This window comes from Dipteris shenzhenensis, chromosome 26, assembly GCF_047967505.1.
Source record: "Dipteris shenzhenensis isolate YYH24624 ecotype China chromosome 26, Dip_SZ_1.0, whole genome shotgun sequence".
NCBI lineage: Eukaryota > Viridiplantae > Streptophyta > Polypodiopsida > Gleicheniales > Dipteridaceae > Dipteris > Dipteris shenzhenensis.
In genome coordinates this window covers 27,393,181-27,421,080 of record NC_141621.1, presented here as the reverse complement: position 1 = coordinate 27,421,080, position 27,900 = coordinate 27,393,181, and the positions used below count along the sequence as shown (strand labels likewise).

General features: G+C 46.2%; 1 protein-coding gene across 2 annotated transcripts in view; it reads left to right on the top strand.

The window, feature by feature from the left end:
• The window catches only part of LOC147884905 (beta-glucosidase 13-like), a 172,682-nt gene that overhangs the window by 118,687 nt on the left and 26,095 nt on the right, over positions 1 to 27,900 (top strand). For both annotated transcript variants that reach the window (XM_087397150.1, XM_087397149.1), the window contains one exon: positions 23,698 to 23,729. In XM_087397150.1, the coding sequence (XP_087253276.1) occupies positions 23,698 to 23,729 (32 nt within the window). The remainder of the gene's footprint in view (positions 1 to 23,697; positions 23,730 to 27,900) is intronic.

Genomic DNA, 27,900 nt, shown 5'->3' with positions numbered 1-27,900 from the left:
GGCCCTATATGATTAAGACTCTATATGCATCTTATAAAAATATTCAAACCCTACATATATTAATGTATGTATTTATATGGAGAGCTACAAACATATATAATGATCTTTAAATTCAGAAGTGTGTATACATACATATAATATCTAGGTATATGTATATGCATATAAATGCATATATGTACATGTAAAACTATAAATGATAGAGATCCCAAGAAGCTTTGTGGACTTTTGGAAGGCCTTCGGCACAAGCCCACGATCTCGCATGATTAGGCGGCTTCACAAGATGCAGATTTCAGGAGTCGTGATTTGGGGGGTGATGAGTTTGTATGAGTCCGTTAGAGGGAGAGTGTGTGCCCCTAGAAGCCTGTTAGATTTGGTCGAGATCACGATAGGAGTGAAGCAAGGATGCCCCCTCTCCCCGACACTATTTGGGCTCTATATTGATGAGATCAAAACTTTCATCGACTGCCTAGAAGGTGAGGGATTGTTGCTGGCCAATTGGATGATATGGATACTGTTGTAAGCAGGTGACGTAGTCCTTCTCCTCAGCCATAAGGCATACAGAGGCACCTAGATGCCGTAGAGGTGTTTTGCAAGGAGAGAGACTTGATAGTCAAAACCAAGGTTATGATTTTCAACACCTCACGACGGCGGGAAGTACTTCACTGACATAGGTTCACTTATCAAGGGAGTCAAATCGTACAATCTTGCACCTACCCAAGGGCAGTCTTGGTGACGTCAGTCTTCACGATGACCCATGTAGCCAGGGCACAACTTATGTGAGGTAGGGAGGTAGATCAACTAGAGCGGTAGTGCTTTCAGGCACATCTCTAGGACCCTTGACAAAGGGATGGCTATTTAACACACTGGTGAGGCCAATGGCTATGTATGCAGCACCCTTCTAGGGGGGTGACCTATTAGCAACCAAGTGGCAGCGTTTCGAGAGACTACAGGTGACTATGGGATATAGGATGATTCGGAGTAAGCCCTCAATCCCCCACGAGATCATACAGGCCAAGTTTGCCATGACACCATGTGAGATTGATGCCATATTCCAAACAGTCAGTTATCTTCATACGGTCTGGGCCTTGGGTAGAGGGAGACTATCGAGGATGGCACTGGAGTCATCTATACGAGTAGCTGAGAGCGGCGTTCACATGGCCTGGTACGCTTGCATTTCCGGATGGTTTGGTAGCTAGGATATTCAGATGGACCATCTCTCCTTGAGCCATTTCAGTGCAACTTGGATGCCCTTGATCCCTTGGTCCCACGAGATGAGATCAACCGTATTATACAGTTGGACCTACTCCAGCTATAGGTCACGAACTTTGGGGGGGTTAGGAGTTTCCCACCAAGATCCGGCTCTACAACAACCACTTCTTGAGAGTATCGGATGATGGAGTGATTATCAAATCCCAGTAGTTGGGGGATAGGAGACTCTCACACGCTCTTAGGATTGCCATTGGACAGATGCGGGTCTCGTCCCATCAATTGAGGGTTGAGGCATGGAGAGCAATAGATTTGCAGACTATGTGCTTTGGGAGAGATAGAGATAGAGGAGCATTTCCTATATACTTGCCCAGTTTACTATGAGTTCCAAGGATGGTATCATTTTCTCTTTCAAGAGGGACACAGTTTTGGGTGCCTCTCCCAGCTGATTCACTTCCAAGACTAGGTTTGCATTGGCCTCTATCTGATAGAGATGCGACGACATAGAGAGACCTTATTGCATTAGATCAGAGAGTAGAAGGGGACAGTACTATGGGAGACGGTATGGATCAAGCTCGGGGACACATCACAGATTTGTAGGCATTCGAGTCTACCACTGGAGATGGTAGAGAAGAGGAGGGGATAGATGACATGAGGGCAGAACGAGCCATCGGGATGAGATGACGCAGCCAGAGACGTAGGAGATACACAGGATGCAGCGGCAAACCAAAGCATGTACGATGGATGTTCCAGCCTATCACAGCTGTACTTGGAGGAGACCGTTCAACCAAAGGCGTCACTCTCGATATGGCCCATCGGAGATTGAGATCACGGAGACCATGCCTCCCACCAAAGCGAGAGATGACCCGATAGACACAAATACGATATATTTTCACAGCTCACAAGAGTGTCACCATGGCACCTGGCTATGTTTTGACTATGAGATTGAGTATTGCCTTCTAGCTTTGAGCTCGAGTTTGACCTTAGCTTAGTATAATACTCAGGAAAGGGTCTTATTGAGCCCTTTGCCTTAGCCCACTGTGGCTTGTATGACTATGAGTTACTATGATATTGTACTTTGTCTTAGAGGCCCCCTTGGCTTCCCGAAGATGGTAATACATCTCTCTCTCTCTCTCTCTCTAAGTAGGATGTCGACCAAGCCGTCGTCACCCCCGTCAGCCTCTCCCTCTATCGACTCTTTACCATCTCACTCACCTAACCTTCTCTTGTGCCATGTCTTTAAAAAGCCCCTTCCATAAGCCTCTCCCGTAACACTCCTGTTAGCCCCTCCCGTAAGCCTCTCCCAGCAGGCTCTCCCATAAGCCTCTTCGTAAGCCTCTACATAAGTCTTTTGCATACCTCCACTCAGGCCTTCCACTCATTCCTGTCAACCCCGAGTTGGGATGGACCCTCAACCCAACTCCAAGGATCATTTCAATTGAGGGGTACTAGTAATATCATGTCAAAAATGGCGTAGCCAAGCTTACTGAATGTCACCCCCCTTCCTCAATTCCACCTAAATAGAATCTCCTATTCCGCAACTATTGCATTCAACCCCATTCCAAAGATTTATCAAAGGCAAACTCGGCGCCTTTCCCCCTAGGAACACTCTTTCAATTACAACATGAAATTTGAGAGCTTTAGCTGTGTTTGGTAGTAGTGGAGTCACGGCTACAAGATTTGGAAGTTTCCGAGAAGCAAGTAGTGATCTGATGTGGTCCTTAAAAAATGCCAGACATCTCCCCCTACTCCTTAGTAGGTTCCTGTTTTTTCTAGCAAAATTAGACTTCCATGAAGTATGAATAAAACACACAAGAGCAAACTCAAGGGAGAAATACATCATGCAATGCATGAGAAAAAAATCCTCAAAACGAGGTAGAAAATAACCAAGGTTGAGGCTGAAAATGCCACCTCAACCTCGTGGAAGTCTCAAGAAGAAGGTGGAGCCCCTCCGTTCCCCGAGGAAAATAGCCCTTCTAGCAATAGCTGCCCGAGAGGATTCATGCATACTTGTCCAGATGGCCATCAAAGTATGCATAGTGCTTGGCCATATATTGGCCAAAGTGTGGGAGGGGTGAACCTGGGACCCATCCAAAGCCTTTGTGCATTTGGATCTCCAGATACGCCACGCTGAAATGCTCGCCAATATCTCCCAAGAAGAGTCCACCAAGGCATGAACAACCCTAAAGAGTAAGACTAGAACATCATCCAGAGAACACGACTCGACCAAGTGTCCTCTAATCGCCAGGGCCCAAGAAGAGTCATGTCTCTCAAAAAAGACCTGAGGCCTCGAGAGAAAGCCAAGCAACTAAGTCCCAAGCATAGTTGCCAGCCGAAACGGAAACAGAAGAAACAGAAACGGAAGAAACGGAGTTTCCGGCCCCCGCCGAAACGGAAACGGAAGAAACGGCAATATGATACAATTTATGTGTTAAATTTTATTTTTTATACATAATATAATTATCAATAGAGTGCAAATCATACATAATACAATTATCTATACTTGAAGTTTCAAGCATCAATGCATCATTCATGCTTCTATGATTCTAAATTCTTGAATGATGCTTCAATAATCTGAAGAAATCAACATGTATCATGACTAACAAGTTTGACGTTACAAGAATCTGAAATTTAGAAGTTTGAAGTACTTTAAACTTAGCACACAAGTTGAAACTTGAAACTTGAGAGCATCCAATGTCTAGACTCCATAGATGATCATGATTCATGATCCACAAATTCCATGATCATGACTGATGAGTCATGCAAGACTCAAAATAAAAGCACCCATGGATGATATAAAAAAAAGTAGGTGCCACCTGGCACCAAGGTCCAAAGTATAAGTACTATATCCACTATCATAAAAAAAGAAATAACATAGTCTAGGAATCATGATGCATCAAGCTGCAGCCTGCAGCCTGCATGCATGATGCATCTGAAGTGTCATGACTAGGAGTAGGCTAGCACTATAGTCTGTACAGTCGTAGTCAAGTGACAAGGACCAAGGTAGATCACTACTGATCATCTGCATCATCCATGGACTCCTCGTCATCGTCATCCTCTGCCTCCTCAGATGAGCCTGAGGCATGTGTGTCATTGTCTGAAGAAGAATCATCAACATCAGGATCAAGACCATCGGGTGCAACTAAAGTACTAGCACCATCTCCAGATGGTTGAGTGTATGATCGTGTGTGGTGTGCTGGTGCTGACAGCTCCTCATACAACATGGTGTATATGTCCAGCTCCTCCCGTGGGATATCTGGTATGGCCTTCATCTTCTCCATGTCCACCTTGTCTACATTCATTTGGCGAGGTTCGGGGCCGGCGGCGAACTCAAGGAGACGGAGGTTGCAATGACAAAACACCAACCACTCCAATTGAGCCGTGGTCAATCTGTTCCTTTTCTTTGTGTGAAAGAGGGCCCAAGGGCTCCAGTTCCTCTCACAAGGACCGGAACTGCAGTCCTGTGAGAGAACACGTATAGCAAGGCGTTTCTGCCATAAGCCAATTAAGCAGAGATAAGTATTAGGAACTTGATAACTTGAAACATATTTTTAGTAGATAAAACTTCAAATTACTTAACGACTAAGCTCTAACTAGTGGCGTTGTAACTTGTCTCTTACCAAAGTAGGAGTACAGTTGCCATATTTCTCCCACCAGGCTGCAACTGTGTCTCTCAGAGCCTAGCCGTAGGTCGACCAAAGGAGAGGTTGTGATTGCGGAACAATAGAAGTTCATCCTCCATTCTTTGTTGCATCTCCAAGTCACCACCCAGATACTGTTGCATCCCCTCCTCCAACTCGTCATTCTCATATTGCTCTTGACTGCGCCAGAGGGGATGCAATACATGTGCCACCGCATGGATTGGGCAGTGGAACCAATTCACCGCTTATTCCATATAGCACGGATGGACTCAATCCTAAATCATGCCACAAGAAATTAGAATGCATTATGCATGCAAAATTCATAGACTATAGATAATAGTACATACATAATACATATCTGAAAATTCCAGGCTTCATGATAACAAATTGCAATTTTGTAACTGCGATAATTATACATATTACAAAAGTAAAAGGGTCTTACTTATCAGGCGATAGGGAAGTGTTTCTGTTGAGGGCCTCTCCAATCTTGTCCATAAACTCATACAAGAGCCCTAATGTGCTTCCCTCCATGTCCATGATGCAAAGCACCGTGTAGATAGGATTAATCGATTTGATTAATGCCTCCGCCTGATTTTACCAAGACTCATCCATGATCATGCGGACAAATTTGATAGACTTTGCTTGGCCTCTATCATCCCAATCTCCCCACTCCCAAGACACAACCGTGCGCAACAAAGCCTTGGCGCACTCGCACAAGCCTCTCCACCACTATGAACATGTAAGCAAACCTTGTGGCTGGAGGTTTCAGTAGCTCAAGGTCACTGTAAGCCCGATAGATGCTGAGGACTTTGGGTCTCTTTGTGACAAACTTCACGATACTGCGGGTTGTGGAGAAGATGGCATCAATCCAAGGTATCTTCCCTAGGTCCTTGATCAAAAGATCAAGGCAATGTGTGGCACAGGGTGTCCATACAATCTTAGGGAACTTATCTTCTAACATGGCACCCATTGACACACAATCGCTGCCATAATTTGTCACCACGTGCACCACATCCTCAACACCTATCTCCATAATGGCTGCCCGTAAATGCTCCCAAATATACAACCCTGTAATCACTGTACCTGCAGTGGAAGCGTGTATGGCTCTCAAGAACATGGTTCCCTTGCAAGAAGACACTAAAATATTGTACACACTCCTCCTGCATGTATCTGACCATCCATCGCATAAGAGTGTGCATCCATATTTTTTCCAAGTCTCTTTCAAGGGCTTCATTTGGTCTTCCACACATTCCCTCTCTCTTCTTAGCTCTCTTGTCCACAAGGCCTCATATGTAGGCCCTTTCCATTCATACCCAATGCGGCTCACGGCTCTCATGGCCTTCCTCCATCATGTAGTCTTCACCACATGAAAGGGTATTGCACACTGTATGAAGAGCTTTGTGAGCTCACTAGTGGCCTCCTTCACTGCTTGCTTTTGCAAGCGTGCTTGAATGCTAGACCTTTGCAGTGATCCTCTTTTTCCCACACGAGCATCCACACTAATTGATCCATGTGGCAAGGGTGTTCTTGTAGCACTAGGACCCGCGCTCGATGTAGTTGATGCCCCTCTACTTCTCTTTGCAGAATCCAATGTGCTGGCATCATCCAATGGCTCAGTGTTAGTAGCCTCTTCTTCATCTTGCAGCCCTTGCCCTCCACTTTTTGCAGCCAAGGTTGCCATATGCACACACTTCGATTCTGTTAAGCCACCTTTCACTAGAGCAGGCACAAACTCACAAGGTCCTACATCTTTGCTGGGAACACCTGCTAGATGTTCTTTCACCCGTGTGACAGACCCCGTTTTGCTTATTTTGCAATAGTTGCATCTCCACTTCTTGGAGCCACCACCTCCTTTATAACTATCGAGGAGGGAGACATGGACCCAATAAGCATCTCTCGGCATTGAGGAGGATGGAGAGGTCACAAGTGAGAAAGGATGGAGAGGTAGAAGGAGGATGGAGAGCTTAGAGGTAAAAGAGGATGGAGAGGTGGAAGGAGCCTGGAGGATCAGAGGTAGAAGTGAAGGAGGATGGCGAGAAGGAGGATGGAGAGGTTACAGGTAAGAGAGGATGGAGAGAAGAAGGATGGAGGGATGGAGAGTAAGCTGCCAAGTAGCAACTTGCAGGATAGAGAAGATGGAGAGAAGGATGAAGAGGATGGAGAGAGAAGGATGGAGGTCCGAGGAAAACGGGATGGAGAGTCCAAGATCGAAGGATGGAAGGATGGAAAGAGCTTAGAGAAGGTGGAGAGAGCAGCAAGGATGCACAGAAGGATGCAATGGGCGGGAGGCGGTGAAAAAAGGAGCCAGGCGGCGAAATCGCGATTTTGGGGGTCTAGGTCAAAAATAGGTTTTACGAAACGGCGTTTCTTCAAGGAACGCCGTTTCCGTTTCCTGCCAAGAAACGGCCGTTTCTGGCAACTATGGTCCCAAGCCATGAAGAAGAAGGATAGAGCAAAAGAGTTGAATATACTAGCAATCCCCTTCCAAACAATCCTCGCCTGTTTGCAATCCCATAAGCAATGTTGAACCGTCTCCACATAAGAGAGGCAATGAGGACAGGTAGGATTTCCCCGAACCTGGACCTCCAGAGGTTCACTGCAATTCCACCATGAATAGAAAGCCAGAAGAAGAGAGTAATTTTTCTATTCCAATGGGATTTCCAGAGTCCCCTCCAAAGGTTTTTATGCAAATTTGCATAAACATGAAAACTATCCCAATGAGGAGCTCTAGAAGGCCTCCAACCCCTACAGCTGAGCTGAAACCTCTTGGCATTACTGGTAGTATAAGGAAAGAAGGGGATGCTCTTCTCTCGGTGCCCTTCGTCAATCCACTCCCACTCTCTTGGGTCCCACTGCAGAAACTTTATTGGGGCACCTCCATAAAGCCATAATTTCCATGACCCAAGGGAAAGAGAAGAGGGTCAGGATCCAGGTACCACTGTGAGTTAGAGCCAATTTCCACATATCCCACTATCCTTACAGGCTGAAATGCTCTCTCTAGCAAGATGTCATCTGTGGATTTGGACAGCTTGCCTCCTGAATGCACATCAAAAACTAGGTCGCCATTTTGCTCATCTCGAACTACAATAACCTAAAGAGGAAATTCTCGTACTCGTAATAGGCATGAAGATGTGCAGGACTATATGCTGTGAATTAAAAAACCCTTCCACGGCTTCTGTCCAGGCACAAGTCCCCTCACAACCATCTTGTAGAGGAAGGCCCTGCACTATAAATCTAGGTCTATGATATTAAGACCCCCTTCCCAAGTCATCAAGACCACTCCATATAATATTCCTTACCGGTCTCTGAAGCTTAGTGATACAATCTTTGGAATGGCACCTGCAAGAGCAAACAAATCAAGTTGTGGCCAATAGGACCCGGCTGACCACCACTACTCTAGAGGCAAGATCTAGCTTGGCAGAGCCCCAAAAAAGATGCTTTCTCTTTATGCTCTCCAACACCGGAGTAAATTGTTGGGTTGGAGAGATGCCCAAACCGACCTGGCATCCCAAATACCTGACAGGAACACCCCTCTAAATCCAAGTGCATCCTATGTCATTCCCCCAATTCGGAGTGTCCTCATCACTGATCCAAAAGCCATTGGATTTGTGCCAATTGATGTGCGCCCCCGCAGCAGTGGAGAATAAATCCAAGTTTGTCCTAAAAGATGTGAGCATCTGTGGAGTGGCATCCAAAAAAACAGCAATATCATCTACCAGCTCATTAGCCAGAAGCTTCTTTTCCCATCTCAATGGTAGTCTCAGACCAAAAATATCATCTTGAGATCTAATGTAGATACTCATAGCTTCAGCCACAAACAAAATAGGAAGGGGGCAAGAGGGCATCCTTGGCGGACTGCTGATCTGGAAATCTGAAAACTCTCTTTCTTACCCCACCCATAAGCACCTGGCTGTGGGATGATCTGTATAAAGTCTTATCCATGCATCTGTAAAACCAAAACAAAGAAGAGTGCCCTCTAAAATGCCCCAATCTACCCTATCATAAGCTTTCCTAAAGTCTAAGAGAAGAATGGCCAACCTGTGGCCGCTCTACATAGCTCACTCTGAAGCTTCCCAGAATGAGAAGATATTATAAAAAATGCTTCTGCCATGCACAAAACCAGTCTGTGTATCCAAGATCAGGAAGTATGGGTTGGAAACAGAAGATTATTGCTTTGGCCGGAATTTTGTATTCAGGCATCTCACCCGAGTTCCAAACACTTTGTAGGGGCTGAGGTAATGCGATCCCCAATCATATCCAAAAGAACAATAAAGAAGGAGAGAGAGCTAAACCTGGGCACTTGCCCTTGTTAAGGGCCAAAAGTGCAGTCTTGAACTCTGTGTTGGTGAAAGTTGCATCCAGTGAGACTCGCACGTCCGGTTTCACCAACACACGAATGCTCTTTCAAATAGCCTGCCTAGCAGTGTGCTAGGATCTGCTATGAGGAGGGAAGCGTAAAAGTATGTAGCTATGCGCAGGACAGCATGCGGATCTATCTGCAAGACCCCATCTGAGTCGATAAGCTGCGAGTCACTCTCTCTACTATGTCTGGGGCCAAGAGTAGAGAAGAAGTGTTTATTGACTCTATCCCCCTCTGAATCCAGAATGACTCACGGGCATGAAAGGCATACTCTACTCTCTGATTAAGCAATATCCGCAAGGCGCTCCTAAATCCAAGCATTCGTAGGCCGTTTTTGCTCTTCCCTCTGTGCAGGGCTGCCAACTGCGGGTGAATACCAATGTCTTGTCTCCTGGTACTAGCAAGTGTGATACCTAGATCTGCAAAACTACCTTTGTGAGGTCCTCCTCTGCATAAAAGGCATTTGGAATCTTGACTACTAGCAGAGCCTCCTCTCAAATGAGACTCAGAGGTCATCAATACCACTGGAAAGTGATCTGATGTGGAAATCCTATGTGAACCAATTACTTCCACAAAAAGTTTGAAGGGTTCAAGGGCTGCACTATGGGATTGATTCATGATGGCAAAAGCAATATGGGAATTTGCGGGACTGCAGACATTCATGGCTGACAAGAAACTCGTCTTGACAATTCTATGGAGACATTCGATTGTTTGTGTTGATAAAGAGGTTTAGTTCCTTTTGGAGTAAAATCAATTTCAAGCAAATGCATGATCAACATCAAGATTCTGAGATTCCAAAAAGAAGCTTATGATAGGAGATTTCAGAAGATTTTTTTTAATAAAAAGGGCAACATTCTGACACAATCAGTTCCTATTACGAAATACGGGCAAATATAGGGATCCGGATGAGAACAATGATCCATAATCTAGAGAGATAACAAATATCTGGATTCTAGAGAGAGATCCAGAGCTGGGAACAAAAAAACGGATCCAGAACGGAGACTTACGGGATCCGGATTTGGAACCAGACTTTACCTGTAACTAGAATGTGGAGCTGTGGTATTTCTGTACCCCTTTCTGCATAATTTCTGAATTTCGAATCATTATGGCAAAGTCAAAACATAAAAAAGAAATCTGCAATTGCTCATTGTGTGGTGAATTTGCTCATTTTTAGAAAGATTGTGCCTTGTATTCTTGCAAGAATTGTTCGCCAACAAGGTCATCGCAAGAAGTATTGTCCTTTGCTCTTGAATGAGAAATTTTCTGAGATTTATCGAACCATTTGTTAAGAAAAATCAATCCGTAAGGTCCAAAGGCTCTTGGGCAAGCTTTCCGATTATTCCCAATTTGCTTGATGATGCAAAATATTGGCATATCAGATTTCATGGAGGTGACTGTAGATCTCATCAGCATATTTGTGACATTTTGAAACTTCAAAGAAGAGTTCATATTTTACAATCAGAATATACGCCGCGTGAAGATGATGAGGATTCAAATTCCAAAGATGATTTTGAAGATAATGGTATGTATCAAGACTATCCAATGCCAATCAATTCTAGACTATTTCATAAACAAGTAGAGCAGCAAGAAAACGAATTATCAAGTGTTGATCCGAAAGAAGATCTACTTTCAGAATCATATGATGAATGCGCATGCTTTGCATTTGCACCTATTTTAGCTGTTGAGGTGATATGGAAGCAAGAGAATGTAAATCCAAATGCAATTTTTAAAGGGCCCTCCTCCTCTCTTCCTCCTGCCCCCTTCCCTTCCCCTCTCCCTCTTGCTGCCCTCCCTTTCTCCTTTCTGACTCCTCCCCCTCATTCATTCTCCCTCCTTGCTCAATCTTCTCTCTCCCTCCCTCCTTTCACCCTCTCCCTTCATGAGGTGTACCCCCTATTTTTTGGGGGTCTCTTGGGCTTCAGGAAAGCGGATGGAGTTTCTTTGTGTTTGAGTCGGCCTTTCCCACCTCGATTGATGAATCAGTCAATCCGTTACCGCACACACCGGCCGCAAGAACCGTCACTTTCTCAAAAGACGAGCTGCAGCAGTTGCAAAAGGATTTGGAGCATGAGTGTTCCACGACTCTCTTCGCACGCATCTTTGGCTCCCACCCCTCCAGATCAATGATTGCAACGCTTCCTTTCAACTTGGCCTTGACCCAGTTGAAGAGGATAAGTGATACGCTCCTCAACTAATCTCAATTTTTCTCGTCGATTCACGGGTACTATTCACCGGCGCTGGCATCCGATTTTCCTCCGAGCCACTCTCATGGATCGCATGCACACAAAGATACGTAATTCCTTTTTCCTTCATGCCTATCCACAAGCCCACAATTCCCTAGATGGTTCCCTCCTGCCACATGTCATCATTTTAGACCTTTAGCTTGGTACACCATTTACCCCTCTCTTGGGGCACAATTAAAACATTTGCCCCTTGGCATTCTTACACATTTAGGTGCACCTAGGCCTGAGCACTCAGAACCACCTAGTTGATGCCAGTACACCCTCACCTAGGACCTTGGCAGTTACTTCCCTTGACCAATTTATTTACGCACATAAAATATTACAAAAGTTGGTCATCTAAGGGAAAATGCCCACCGATCTTTCTGAGGTCATGCTATCCCAGCTAGAGCACAACATTCCTTCCCTCTTCAAGCATCAGCGTCCTCGATGATAAAATCTGGGAACACTCTCCGTAACTGGTATACGGATTCCCAGGTAGCTTCCGATAAAGGTAGACCATGCCATGCAACCAACACCGTGGGTATCTTCCGATTGTGCACTTGCATTGTTCCTCGGTCCAAGATTCTTGTTGGTTTGCATCTTGCATTATCCTCTATCTCCTGAAACAAAACAACACCTTCGATTAGTGAGTCACCTGTATGCAAAAATTTCTTTAAACGAGAAACATGAAACACTGGGTGCACCTTACAACCCTGTGGCAGTTCTAATTTATAGGCTACCTTGCCTATTTTTTTTAGAATTAACCATGGCCCACAATATCGAGGTGATAACTTAGCACACTCTCCTGCAGTCAAAGACTTAGAGTGCGAAGGAACTCTGAGAAAAACTTTTTCTTATTCCTTAAATTCTCTAGCGGATCGGTTTTCATCCGCATACGCCTTAGCTCTATCCATAGCTTGGCGGATTTCGCTCTCGCAAGTGCTAGCATCTCCCGCATCTAAACCACAAAGTTCGCGGCACTAGACACTTTCTGAGGTATTCCAACTATAGTTGGATTCCCTGGCCTATAACCATAGTTCAGCTCAAACGGATTGAACCCTGTAGAGGAATGTTTTCTATCATTGTAGGCAAACTCCAACAATGGCAACCACTTGTCCCATGTATATTGCCTTAATGACACATATGCTCTAAGCATATCCTCTAAAATTTGGTTGATTCTTTCTGTCTGACCATCCATTTCTGGATGATCCCCACTACTCATTCCCAACTCAGTCCTTAGTGTCTCAAATACCGCAGTCCAAAAATGACCGGTAAATTTGACATCTCTGTCTGACACTATGGATTTTGGTAATCCATGCAGACGAAATATATGTCTAATAAACAAATCCGCCACTTGCGGGGCACTAACAGATTCTCTAGTTGGAATGAAGTGAGCCATCTTGGTAAGACGATCAACCACCACAAGGATAGAATCATATCCACCTTGTGTCGTAGGCAGCCCTACAATAAAGTCCATGGAAATGCTCTCCCACTTACTTAGTGGTATCTCCAAGGGTTGTAAAAGTCCGGGTGGCTTCACCTGTTCTGCCTTACTTACCTGACACGTAAAACAACGTGTCACATATTCATGAATATGCTTTTTCATCTTTGGCCAAAAGAAATCTCGCTTCACGAGATCATATGTCTTCTTGACTCCTGGATGTCCCGCACATGGGCTATCGTGGCGAATGACTCTCTGCCTGAGATCATTCTGATTAGGTACTACTACCTTGCCATTTCTTTTCAGCATACCATCCCTTATGGCATATCTTGCATAAGTTTGGCCTTTTTTGGATTCCAGGTCATCCTTTTCCCCGGGTTTTAACACATGAGCCTTAGGCCATAGGCTCCGGACAAACTCGTCCACCTTTTGAGTTTCTCTAATCTCGGCTATTAGAGCACTCTCTAACACCGTGAAACTCATGTTATGCATAATGCGTGACAACGCATCAGCAACTTCATTATCCTTCCCTCTTCGGTACCGAATCGTCAAATTAAACTCCTGCATGAGTTCTACCCACCTAGCTTGGCGGCCTCTCAAGTCAGATTATTTACAAAAATGTTTCAGAGTATCATGATCAACATCCACATAAAACTCTGATTCATACAAATAATGTCTCCATGTTTTCAAAGCATGGACAACAGCATACAACTCTAATTCATGAGTTGGCCAATTTCGTTGAGAGGCAGAAAGCTTCTTGCTTTCAAAGGCTACTGGCCTTCCCTCTTGGAGGAGAACTGCTCCTACCGCAATGCCACTTGCATCGGTTTCAAGGAACAACGGTTTCTGGGGATCAACTATTTTTAACACCGGTCCTGTGACCACAGCTTGTTTTATGATGTTAAAACTTTTCTGTTGATTCTGTCCCCATATAAAAGGTACTTTATCTCAGGTCAAATCAGTCAATGGCGATACTATTTTGGAATATCCTTTGATATGCCTTTGATAAAATTGGACAAATCCCAAGAATGATCGCAAAGCGGTCAAACTCTGAGGGATTGGCCAAGTCAGTATCGCAGCCACTTTCTTTGGATCCATTTCTACCCCCTCTGGAGTAATTATGAATCCTAAATATTCAAGTCTAACCATACACAGTATAGTTTTCTTTTTATTTACATAAAGACTGGCTTTTCTCAAAGTACTGAACACTATTCTTAAGTGTTCGTGATGCTTGGTAATACTTTTACTGAATACCAGAATATCGTCAATAAAATGTACTACAAACTTCATGATATACGGACATAGTAAATCGTTCATAAGCATGATGAATGTAGTTGGAGCATTGGTAAGTCCAAAGGGCATTACCAAAAACTCATAATGTCCAAACCTGCTTCTAAAAGCGGTTTTATGCACATCCTCGGCTCTAATACAGATCTGATGGTAGCCACACTTAAGATCTATTTTACTGAAAATTACGGCCCCATGTAATGCATCTAGCAAATCATCGACCCGAGCCATCGGATACGTGTGCTTAATAGTGATATTATTCAATGCTCTGTAATCTATACAGAGACGAAAAGTATCATCTTTCTTCTTCTTTAATATCACTAGCGAAGCAAAAGCTGAAAAACTGGGTTGAATCTGCCCCAACTTGAGGTATTCTTCTAGTTGTCTTCGCACCTCAACTTCTTCAATAAAGCTTAATCTATAGGGAGGTCTATTTACAGGTTCTGCCCTCGGGATAAGCTCAATTTTATGCTGAACATTCTGCTCTGGAGGTAACCCATAAGGTAACTCATCCCTAAAACAATCAGAGAACTTCTCCGATATCTCCTTAGCCAACTCGGCCATTTCCCTATCTTGGGTAGCCTCAGTGCTAGCCGATGCATCATCAATCGACTCTACCGATGCTATACACAGACACAGAAACTCTTTCGGAGCCTTCCGAATTTCCATGGCTGAAATCAATGGTCCTCGAGGTAAATCCTTTTCACCTCGCAAAACATATTCTACCCCATTTATCTTGAACTGGTAAATATGCTTTTTCCAATCAATGGCTGGATTTTTCCAAAAATGCCAAGCCATGCCTAGAGCTATATCTGCGTGAGCAAGCCTGGTCAACTCAAAGTCCCAGCTTCTCAGCATAGTCCTGTATTCGAAGTTCCAACTGGGTAACCCTCTGGTCCCATACTTCAATTGAACTTCCGTCCGCCATCTTGACCATATAAGCATAGTCAGACGGACTAGTTTTCAACTTGAGCCTCTTAATAAGCTTCGAGTTAATTACATTGTGTGTTGACGCTGAGTCAAACAATACAATCACATCATGATTGGCTACTTGCCCTTTCATTTTAATCAACTCGGGCTCATCAAAAACCGTATACCCCGTTGCTGCGGGCTTTGAAAGGATGTTATCAGGTGCACCGCTTACTAACTTAGTAACAGACACACTTAACAACACAGGTACTAACCTCTGAGAAGGTCCCGCCAATTGCATCTGCATATGTTCCGCATTGGGACTCTCCTGCATTTCCGCGTCGCATTCAGATATTATCATATTGGCCGTGCGACGGTCTTTGTTTAGTGGACAATCTTTCCACTGATGTCGCTGAAGGCAGCCGAAGCACAATCCTTCTTTTCTAGCTTTTTCTCTTTGCTCAGGGGTCAACGAGGACTTTGACCAAGCCCAGGCTGCCATTGGAGTTACTTTTCTTTTCACCCCAACGGTGGTACTTGTCTTTGCTGGTCCCTCAACCGGCTTCACCTGCTTGGTTTGGCCACTTGGCTGTGAGACACTTGTCTTTGAAGTCCATTTCCTCTGAAATCTCCCTTTTCTCGGGTACTCATGCTGAGTCCCCGCCTGCATAAACCCACTAGGTTTGCCTCTGGCATCCTCATAGTCATCTAATGTAGTCACATATTTAGCCCGAACTTCCATTTTAATCTTGTCGTTTAGTCCATAGATATAGTCTTTCAACTAAACCGACATAGGGAGAGGGTCTGTTATTTTCATAACACATTCCCTGAACTTGTCAGTGTACTTTGCCACCGACAAATCCCTCTGGCGAAGGTTTCTGTAAGCATCCCAAGCTCGGGACTCTTCATCAGGTGGAAGAAAGTGTTTCTTAAATTCAGCCTTAAACCCTTCCCAGGTGGTAGGGGCAACCTGATCTTTCTGTTGCTTTATCCACCACCTATCCGCTGCCTCAATAAACATGTGAGTGGTCTCGCGGATTTTCTTTAGATCAGATCTGATTTCACAAATGGCGAAGGCTTCTTCCCACTTGTGTAACCAAACCTCAATCACATCAGAACTGCGCTCGGTCATCCGAACAGCGTACTTTTCCGGTCTATAATTAGCAATACTAGGTACCTTGACCTTCGCATGTTCCGATGAATGTATACAGGGCTCTGGCTCTGCTGGAGCTTTACCCTTTTCATTTCTAGATGGTCTAGCCGACAAGGCTTGCACCATCTCTCTAATTTCATTTTGACCAGCGTTCACTTGAAGCTGCTGGTTCATGATCTATTTTAAGGCATCTTCTAATACAGAAATCCTACCCACCAGAGTAGGTGTTGTGTGATGGGACACTTGTTGCGTATATCGTGCTCTAGATCTACCAGGATTTACCCTGGAATCTTGTCCCTCTGCCTCCATTCTTTCAAAAGGGAAAATAGTTTTTTTTTTTAAAAATAACTTCTTTCCGTACGTCAAAAACCCCAAAAGTATCACACTTCAAATTTCCCTTTACTGTACAGGAGTAAATAGACTGCAAACTGAAAATGGAAAATTTGTATAGAAGGGGAAAAAGTGCCCCCTGGAAGTCCCCGTAGCGCAGATGTCCTGAACTTCCTTCTTCTGCCAAAGCCTTTGCACAAGTCTCGAAAATCCAAGCTATTCGCTTCTCTCTCAGATGTAGTCCCACTCTTTCGAAATCAGCCTGGTCTTCTCCAGACTGCTCTTTGTTTCGGAATCAATGTCAGTCCACGGGCTATTTACGTGACCACAAATAGCACACGTCGTCACACGCCCTGCGTATGATACCAAAATGATACGCTTCCATAGCGTAATCTTGCGCTGAAGCCTTGCTTCTAGTCTCGTCGACCGAACCGGTACCCGACCCCTTCGTTAAGGCAATCAGCCACGTATCGCCGTCCAGCCACCACGTAGCCAGCCGTCTTACGTATTCCCAGCTACAGTCCAAAACTGAGCTATGCCATGATCTGCCCACGGTGCGCCGCTTGCTACGTTTGCCCAAATTGTCACAACGGCTTTTGCATCATGATCTTGCGTGGAAGTTTCGAATTCCTTTGCGTAATACCACTACAAGCCTGTGGCTGTGCAGCTAAGATAGGTTGATACACGCCCTGCGCTCCTCGCCGTACCTCGTCGAGCCAGTCAGCCACGCTGATTTCCGTCGTCACATATCCCGCGCCTGCGCTCTCTTCATACGCAATCCCCTCGTCCAGCCTGATGCTCTGATACCAAATGATATGCTCCTCAACTAATCTCAATTTTTCTCGTCGATTCACGGGTACTATTCACCGGCGCTAGCATCCGATTTTCCTCCCAGCCACTCTCATGGATCGCATGCACACAAAGATACGTAAGTCCTTTTTCCTTCATGCCTATCCACAAGCCCACAATTCCCTAGATGGTTCCCTCCTGCCACATGTCATCATTTTAGACCTTTAGCTTGGTACACCATTTACCCCTATCTTGGGGCACAATTAAAACATTTGCCCCTTGGCATTCTTACACATTTAGGTGCACCTAGGCCTGAGCACTCAAAACCACCTAGTCGATGCCAATACACCCTCACCTAGGACCTTGGCAGTTACTTCCCTTGACCAATTTATTTATGCACATAAAATACTACAAAAGTCGGTCATCTAAGGGAAAATGCCCACTGATCTTTCCGAGGTCATGCTATCCCGGCTAGAGCATAACAACAAGCACGGAGTTTCTGTCTTCATGAGGTTGCCTGGTCTACCTTCAGTTTATCACCGGCTTCTTTCAGTTATTGGCGAGAGGTTTGGTGTGATAGCAGAGATCCCCCCTCTTCCTGGCGAGCCTTCGTCGACTGCTAAGGCGGTCAGGATGGATAGGATACCCAGGGTTAGGGTCATTGTCGAGGACCCTAACATTTCAGATGACCACATGATGCTACAGCGACCCGATGGGTCATTCTTACGCCAGAGATTTGAGGTTGCAGGTCGTCAGGACCACCAGTGCAAGATTTGCAGAACCTCCGGGCACTTTGTCAGAGATTTCCCAAAGAAGAAAAAGAGGCCAAAAAAGCAACCAGCTTGTACTAGGTTACGACAGAGATCAGGAGCAGGACCTAGCACTCTAGAGGCACCGCCTCAGACATGGGCTCTCCGTCCTCCTAGGGCTGCCCGAGTCCCTCCTGCACACTGCACCTTGGCCCTCGGTGGGTTTCGGTCACCGTTAGGCCCTCTACTTTAGATCATACTTCCGCTGCTCCAAAGACTATCCCTCAGGAGCCTCGGGAGGCTACCGCCATGGAGCCTATTGTTGAGGAGCCTTCTTCCACTCCACCACAGGATCAAGCTGTGCCTCCTTCAGCAGCCCAAGTTGTTGGCCCCTCATCTGCAACACTTCTTGATCAAGACGCAGCACATGTGCCTCCTTCTGTTGACAGATGGAAAGGAGTCTTACATTCTTTCCCTGCTTCAGTAGAAATCCTTCAGATCCCTTCCCCAGGACTGGCTCAACGGAATTCCTTTTCCGCTCTTGAGGACCTCTCAAATGGTGTTTTTGTACCCTCCACTTTCAGAGAGCCAGTTATCAGCATCCCCTTTGAGAGATCCTTCTCTCTCTCACTAGCGGACTTTCCTCCCCTTGGACCTCGTGTGTATGGCAAGAGGTCAGCTCCGGTAGAGGGTTCTTTTTCTGCCACTAGGTCGGGTAAGGTATTCCAAGCTGCTTCCTCCCGCCGATGAGGATAGTCAGTTGGAATATACAGGGGTTGGGCGGCATCCCTCATCGCCGTTGCAGACAGCTGATAAGGAATCAGCTTCATCCATGTGTGTCAGGTGGTTCCTTGGACATTCTTTTTCTGGAGGAACACAAACTGGATGCCAGAGATTGCTCCAAGTTAGGTAAGCTGCTTTCAGGTCGGACGTTTTGGCTTCCTGCCTTGGGAACTAGAGGAGGTACTTGCATATCAGTTTCAGAATCTATCCTCTCTCTAGTCATTGGACACGGTACCATCACCCCCTCCAGGGCCCAGTGGATTTTGCTTATGGTTGACGGACATAAGGTTGGTTTCCTAAACCTCTACGCTCCGAACAACAGAGGGGACCGTGTTCTTTTTTGGAGAGAGTTGCTCTCATGGGCTGACATTGCAGATTCTTGGATTATTGGAGGTGACTTCACCATGGTTGAGGCACCATCTGATAAGAAAGGGGGAAGAGAAGGTGGTATTCACTTCCTTGAGAGAGCAGCTTGGGATGCCTTCTTGTTCAGATTCAGTGGCAAAGATGTTTGGTCAGATGATGCATTTCATATTCAGTCTCAATCACTCTTGTTTTCATGGTCGAACCGTAGGGTGCAAATGCCTATCCATGCTCGGATTGACAGATTCTATGTGGATGACTAGGCTCTTGATAGAGGGGGGACAGTTTGCATTGCACCTGGTGTTTCCACCTCCGATCAATTTCCGGTAGTTTTGTCCATCTCAGAGCCCCATCTGAGAGGATGATCTTCCAGTATCAGGATCCCCGATGCCTTATACACAGATGATACTCTCACAGAGGCAGTCTTGGAGATCTGGGTTTCTCACATGCAGGGGGGGTGGCCGCACCTCACATATGGCCACAGCACTTGCCAGTATCAACGACTTTTATCATTTTGTCGCTAGTACTAGGCGAGGTGAGGTACTCAGGCGGGAGATCGGTATTTGCTGGCAATTGACAACCCTGTAGAGGGAGGAGCAGAAACGACCCTCAGATGCTTGGATCCAGGAGCGCCTTGCTGCAGCAAGGGCTCACTTGCAGACATTGCTAGATTAGAGAGCAAAGTATGCCTTCCATGCACGGGGGTCTTCTTGGATACAGATGGAAGGGAGAGTCAATAAACACTTTTTCTCTACTCTTGGTCCCAGACATAGTAGAGAGAGTGTCAAGCAGCTTATTGACTCTGACGGGGTTTCGCAATCTCATCCGGATATCGTCATGCACTTAGCGACAAATGTTTATGCCTCCCTTCTTTCTGCAAACCTTGACACACATGCCAGAGATGTGGCTAGAGATGCGGTCTGGCAGCATTTACTAGTGTTGGTCACACCGGAGATGATATGCTCACTTGATGCACGATTTACCAACACAGAATTCACGACTTCTCTCACTCTTTTGGGCACTCTATACAAAATTCTTGCCAAGGCGATCAGCATCAGATCGCAGCCCCTTCTTCCAGACCTCATCCATGATACTCAAATAGGCTTTGCGCATGGCAGGAGCATATTTGATAACATCTTTTCCTTTTGGGAAGCCTCAGAGTGGGCTATGCAGAAGAGCAGGCAGAGGTTGGCAATTCTACTCTTGGACTTTGAGAAAGCCTATGATAGAGTAGATTGGGGTTTTCTTGAGGGCACTCTTCTATGATTCGGATTTTCAAATGCATGGATAAGAGGGGTGGCCTCCCTTTACAGATCAGCCCACAGCCAGGTTTTGATTGGAGGGGTAAGGGGTGACAGGTTTCTGATTTCCAGATCAGCCCGTCAGGGATGCCCTTTATCCCCCTTCCTTTCTCTTTTTGTGGCTGAAGCTACGAGTATTTTTCTTAGATCTCAAGCTGGTTTATATGGGCTGAGATTGCCCTTGAGACAGGAGCAGGAGCTTCTAGACTGTGAGTCGGCTGATGACACTGCCATTTTTATTGAGGCCGCCTCGCAATCACTGGATGCTTTCCGGACAGCCTTGGATATCTTTTGCTCAGTTGCAGGAGCACACATTAATTGGCATAATTCCTTTAGCTTTTGGATCAGTGATGAGGACACTCTAGGCTGGGGAGTTGACATTGGATTCTCCTGCATTCAGAGGGGTGTTCCTGTCAGATATTTGGGATGCCAGGTAGGGTTGGGCATCTCTCCAGCACAACAGTTTACCCTAGTACTGGAGAGTATAAGGAAAAAGCTTCTCTTCTGGAGCTCAGCCAAACTTGACCTTGCATCTAGAGTTGTGGTAGTGAACCAGGTTCTGTTGGCCACTGCCTGGTTTGTGTGTTCATGCTGGTGCCGGTCTAGAGAGTGCATCACTCAGCTCATTAGACCAATCAGAAATTTTTTATGGAGTGGACTCGATGGCACGGCAGATGTTGCAGCGAGGGTCGCCTGGGAGACCATTATTCTCCCTACATGTGAAGGGGGCCTTAATATCATTGATCGGAACCTGCAATGCAGGGCATTGCTTTGTAAGGTGGTGGTGAGGGGTCTCATGCCTGGGCAGGAACCTTGGAAGGACTTCTTTTTTGGACGCATTCAGGCTTGCACACCTACCTTGGGAGATGATTGGGTGGACAGCCCTTGCTGGATTTTTACTTGTGCCCCTCTCAGATCTCCTGCATCTCCTCTCATGGCTACCATCCTGAAAGCTTGGGGCAGCTTTAGGAATACACTTCGCAGGGTTCCGCCCTCTACCCTCAAAGAGATTGATAGGCAACCGGTCATTTGGAATGACAGTATTCTTGATGAGCATGGCAGACCACTGGGCACTTCGCATTACATGCAGTGGTCTAGATGGGAGAGAGGCCCCGCCTTCACAGTAGGCACTTGGAAAGCATTTATCAGGCTACCTGAGGATCATAGACTACAGTCCGTGAGTCACCTCAGAAGGGTAGCACGCAGGATTCAGCAGATAGATGCAACCATCCCGGTGGACTGGACAATTCATATGCCTTTTACTTCTGCCACTTGGATGGGAGCTTTCTCGAGGACAGCAGTTCCTCTTCAGGTGATCGCTCTTCGAGGTGTTGGGGAGGATGCACTTGTCTTTGATGTTGGAGATGGGGGTATACTTTCTAGATCCACAGATGATATTCTTCTAGAGGTTTCCTTTCAGCCTGACAGGATTGCTGGCTTTGTGGATCATGGAGCAGGCTTGCAGTGGTATTTAAACCCCGACCCTCTGCTCTTGGTCCTGGGACCCTGGAGATTGTGGTTATATGGAGGTGCACCTATCAGGTGCTTACAGTGGGACTCCGGAGAGTGGGAATGGATAGATCATGGGCACCGAGAGAGGGGGATTCCCTTCTTTCGTTTCACAATTGGTAATGCCAGGAGATTTCAGTTGAGCAGTAGTGGTTGGATTCCCTCCAGAGCCCCCCATTGGGACAGCTTCTTCATCACCGCAGATTTGCATAGGAACTTCTGGAGGAGGCTGTGGAAATCCCTCAAAAATAGAAAGATCACTCTTTTTTTTTGGCTTTCTATTCATGGAGGGATTGCAGTGAACCTGTGTAGATCACAATTTGGGGCTGACCCTACTTGCCCTCGTTGTCATTCTGCAGAGGAGTTAGTGCAACCTTGCCTTTGGGACTGCAGTCGGGCAAGGACTGTTTGGAAAGGGATTGCTCGGATACTCAGCATTTTTCATACCTCCCCTTTCTTCATGACTTGGGGCTCGGTCGCCTGGTTATCCCTTACTGGGCCCCAGGTGTTTTATGAGGGTGAGCCTTCTTCTTGGGCACTCTCGGTCCGCAGGCAGGTGATAGAGGCCTGCTCTCTTCAGGATTTACCATTTACTCCCTTAAGATCTTCTCATGCTTCAGTGGACACTTCCTGGGAGATTCTGGCTAGCATTTCCTCTTGGCACATCTGGAGAGCCAGATGTACAGAGGCCCTGGATGGCACCCAGATACACCCTTCACAGGTATTCACGGGTATTTGGACTGACACAGTTCATACTTTGATAGCCATTTGGGCTAGCGTGGAGGGCCCTTCACGGGCAGCCTCTTCTAGGAGGACTGTATTCCTATAAGTTCGGAGGGGTTCTCCCTTTTTCTTAGAGGGTTCTACAGTATTGAGATGGGACTATCAGCCCCAATCCTTTCTTTTTGGCTTTTGAGCTTTTCATGCATTGCATGGTGTATCCCGTATGGAGCTTGCTCTAACGGTTTTCTTTAATACTTAATAGAAGTCTCTTTTTGCAAAAAAAAAAAAGAAATCCAAATGCAAAGAAGGTTTGGGGTTCGTTTGGGGCTTGTGTATTTTTTTGCAAAATGATTGTATTTCTCTCTCTATTTCTTGATCTTTAAGGCGCTATGTTTCCGCCTTAACACTCTTATATTTTAGGTGTGACATCTCTTATGTTTTCGGGTGTGACTTGGTTCGGGTGAGGCATCTCTTATGTTTTCGAGTGTGACTGGTTTCGCATCAATTGGGTTATCGTCGTAACCCAAGATATTGAATTTTCTATATGTAGGTGCAGGGTCACTTTTTCATGGAGAGGCAGGGTGGTTTGTTTTTTAATTCTTAGGAGTTGGTGTGAATGGATGGATGGGAAAACCTAGAGAGGATGGATCCTATCATGTCTGTGGTCTGAGGGGGGATAGAGACAATAAGAGGAGCTTGAGGGCTGGCTTGATTGAAATGAATGTGAAGCTTGATTTTGGTTTCTTGCTCCTACTCTCACCCTTGATTGAATGCTGTTAAATTTTGGTTTCTTTCTCCTACTCTCCCTCCCTCACCCTTGATTGAATGATGTGAATTTTTTTGTGAGACTACTGATATGTTCCTAGTTATTCTAGTCATGATATCAAAAGAAATGTTTATGTTCTTGCTAATGTTTTGTTTTTAACTGCAGCTGAACGTGATGGAACTTTGATTGGGCCACAGGTTTGTTGTTTTCATACAATGTGTTACTATGCATGTTACCCATTCAATTCTAATGGATTGTCTGTGTATACCATGAAGTTTTGTCAAGCTCCTCTATATATATTAACTATTTTCATAGTTCTTAGAAGGTCTCCTCTCTCCTTTTGGTGATGAATGTACAATAATCTAAAACGTGGAGAAATTTTCTAATATTAAAGTACTACATTTTATGTCATGTCTTTTGATAAAGTCTTGGGTCTCCTTTTAGTGGGAACTAATGTATCAAGAAACTAAGAATTTGTAGAATCAAAACCTTGAGATCTCAATGAACACATGAAGCTTGAGAGGGTTCATCAAGCTTCTATTCTTTTTACTAAAAATTTGACATATAAGGATTTCCTATCTTAAGCAATATTCAAAGTAAGCCAATGTAGTGACATACAGTTATAGCTCAAGTATAGAAGGGAATGTTGGTAAACTGAAAGGAAAGCATAGAGTGAACACAAACTCAGAATACTTGCATATAGAATGAAGAAGAGTGAGGTCCTTATGTAGGCACCTCTTACATGCTCACTGACATCACTGATGACTTCAGAGCTCCACAATCATCTCCTCAATCTGCTCCTAGATTCTCTCAAACATCCTATGTGGCTTCTACCACCACCTAACTGTGCTTATGGGCACCTAACTGTGCTTCTAGCACTCACACATAGAAACCAAGGTGTGCCTGAGGCATACACCTTGAGATATCCCAACAAACCCCCCCTCAAGGGAATGCCTTAGGCTATGTCAAGGATACAGCTAGCACAAGGTGTCTCATGCCATCTCATGGTGGTCATGGATCTATCAATGGCAAGGATCTCAAGCTAGCAAGGGTTCCCATGGGTGTAAGGTAAACAAAAGGGATACAAAAGACCTTCCAATGGTTATCTCCCCTGCATGTACATGCACACAATGTCTGCAGGAGGTACCATGGAGCAAAACACATACACATGGCCTACATCATAAGGTGACCAGAGGTGTTTACAAAAACACACAAAACATAATAGTTTATTTCATTCATTTTGGAGGACTATCCAGGCTGAGTACCTTGACTCAACATAAAAAGAGAGATCTAGAGCATACATAGAGATGATTTAAAAAGCATAATCTTCAAAGGATGCCTCATCTTGTGGAGGCACATCAACTGAAAGTAGATTGGCATTTTCTGTCTTTGAAGTTGCCTCCTTTTTTACTTTGCAAAACTTCTCATGATGATTGTTTTTGCCACAGTGTTTGCATGGATTGATTTTGAAGCAGTCTTTTGAGAGGTGATTAGTCTTCCCACAATGATTGCAAGGTGAAAACTTGCTCTTCTGGATTTTTATGGCATAAGCTGTGTCATTGCCTTTCCGGAGCTCCATGTGCCTTTCTTCTTCTTGGAGAGCAGAGATAATACCTTCAAGATTAGGATTAGGAAGATTTTTCAAAGTGGTAACAATATGATCATAATCTTCAGGCATACTCTTAAGCAACACTGCCATAGCATCATCTGTAGTGATAGGAGAGTTGATAGAAGCAAGTTGAGTCATAAGACTCCGCATGTAATTGACATGGGCAGCTAAAGGAGTGCCACTAACCATCTTCAATTCAAAGAAAGAAATTTTAAGTGATAATTTTGAGATGTGAGAGCTAGCACCAAAAATGATGTCAAGCTTCTGCCAAGCTTCTGAAGGAGACTCTAAGTCAGAGATGTGATGAATATAATCATCTCCTAAAGCAAGAGCAATGATACCATATGCTTTCTCCTCTCTAGCGGGATCCCTTGCCGGGCGTGTCGGAGCTGAGGATTCTCTAGCATTGGAGGCTGTTGAAAAAGAAGTTGAAGCTGGTTTGACAAGTCCCTAGAGGTTTTCCCTCATCAATACAAATTTCACCTTCATCTGCCATGTGTGGAAGCCCTTACCATTGAACTTATCTATATTCAATATGGTAGCCATGAGAGGGTCTAACCCAGGTATTGGGCAGTGTCTTCTCTCTTACAAGGCTAGAATAACAACTGAAAAGCTTCAAAATATAAGCATTTTTTTTTGCCGAAAAAATAGTGCTAATTATATTACTTCGAGAACAAAATACAAGAGGTCAGCTTATAGCTGACGGGCTGCGTTCACAAACCGGACGCAGCCCTAAAAGGTAGCATAATAAATCATACTCTCACGGAGGGATATGCTAAGTGTGAATGAACAGCCATCGGGGTGGTGAGTAGTGCCACCGAAGGCCCTGCGTAGTCTGCTCGAAGAAGAGGCTCTGTGTGTCCCAAGCCTGGAGGAAGCGTCTCCGCTTCTCCTGACCAGCCCAGGAGTCTCCCTGAATCTGGTCCCACTGTCCTCTGAGGGTATGAATAATCTCACTCCAAATCTCCGCCATGATCTGGGCAGTCGATAAGGAGGTGCCACCGAGGATCTGCGCGCAGCGCGCGGTCCAGATGTGCCATCCTGTAATGCTGCTGATAATCTCCCAGACTGGCTGCCTCTCCCGAACTCCTGTATCAGCCTCTGCTAGGTGCTGTGGGATACCCTCGAGCGGCCCCCACGTCCCCTGTGTGATAAGGAAAGTGGGGTCTTGCTGGCATGCCTCGAACAAGTGATGAAGACCAGGTGCGGTGCTGCACCAACAGAACGCGCCCCAAGTGATCACTCCTAGCTCTGGTGCTGCGCGAGTAAGAAGCCCGAAGGTCCACCTCCACACTTCCTAGGCGCGCGTGCAGCTCCACAGGCAGTGTTTTGGTGACTCCTCATCCGCATGGCAAATCTGACAGCAACCGTCCTGGCCTATCTGCCTCAACCAGCTCCCCACTGGAAGACCTTTGTGGGCAAGAAGCCACAGGAAGTATGAGATCTTCCGCGGCCGCCAGCTCTCCCACAAGGCCTTCCAGAATGCCTGCAAAAAGAACCTGGAAATACCCTGTGCGTACCAGCTAGGTCGCTGGGTGGGGGGGCGGCTCTGCATCCTCCCGAGAACTCGCCTACCCAGAGTCGTGCTGTAAGCGAAGAAGGAAGTCGGCCCCTGTCCTGTCACAATCTCTGGCCACCACCACTCTCCTAGGTCCCACTCAAGCTCTGACAAGGCCCGCCCCTCCCAGAGCCAAAGACGCCAAAGCTGCAACTGGTCCTGCTCGATACTAGGGTCGGTACGCCAGACCTTCCCCAGAAGGCCTACGACCCTAACCCTCTGCCACGGGAGTAGGGGGTCGATGAGCGCATCCTCTCTCCTGAGTCGTCCATCCCCTGAAACCGCGAAGAAGGTGATAGAGGAGTCATCCAAACGTCCTGCGACCACCAGTGGGATGCCACGGGGGGTGAACTGTCCCAGCCAGCGGGTGTCTCCAGGCATGAGGACCTGAGGCTCAGGTGGAGCCAACCAGGCGGCTGGGATCGCACCGTCGATCTCCGTGCGTCTCGCCTGGACTCCGCGTGCACCTCCAGCTGCGGCTGCAAGATCAGTCATCTCCAGATGTCTGTACGTATCCCTCCAAACTTGAAGGGACCGGGCTGGCCCCCTCATCCAGCCGTCCCACCTGATATGTGATCTCTCCCCCAACTGAAGGCCCTCGGCGTCTCTGACCTGCCCATTCCAGACGAGCGGCTGGCGATCAATCTCCTCCTGACAGCTGGGCTGGGACTGAATGAGACTGAGACGGAGCCGCCTCCAAACCATGAGGAGGCTACGAACGAGTGGGGAACGGGGCTGAGTGAGCGGGGCAGAAGTGAAGATCCACCTGAGGGACGGTAGCCACTCTCCACCTCGGCGCGGGACACAAGAGCCTACTTGACACATCCCAGCACTCCTGAAACCCTTGATCTGCAGAATAACCACACACAACATCAGAACTGAGCAGGCTGCTCACCACCCAACCGTGACATCTACGGGATATGATCCCGAATCAGAAGATGCCCCCCCGAGCCACGAGCTGAGCTACTGGCACGAACTCCCAATCAGATCCCAACCAGCCTGGTGTCCCATACCACCAGGTGGCGCTGTGAAGCCCTGGATCTGCCACTGGGCCTTGGGCTACGCTAAGATGCAGGCGCGCGTCCGCGACACAATCCAGGATCAGACCTAGCACCTGGGAACGAAACTTGCTCCCAACTGCACACTGAGAACTGAACCCCCTGGGCCTCTTTTATAGACTCGGGCCCCGGCGCCAAAAATA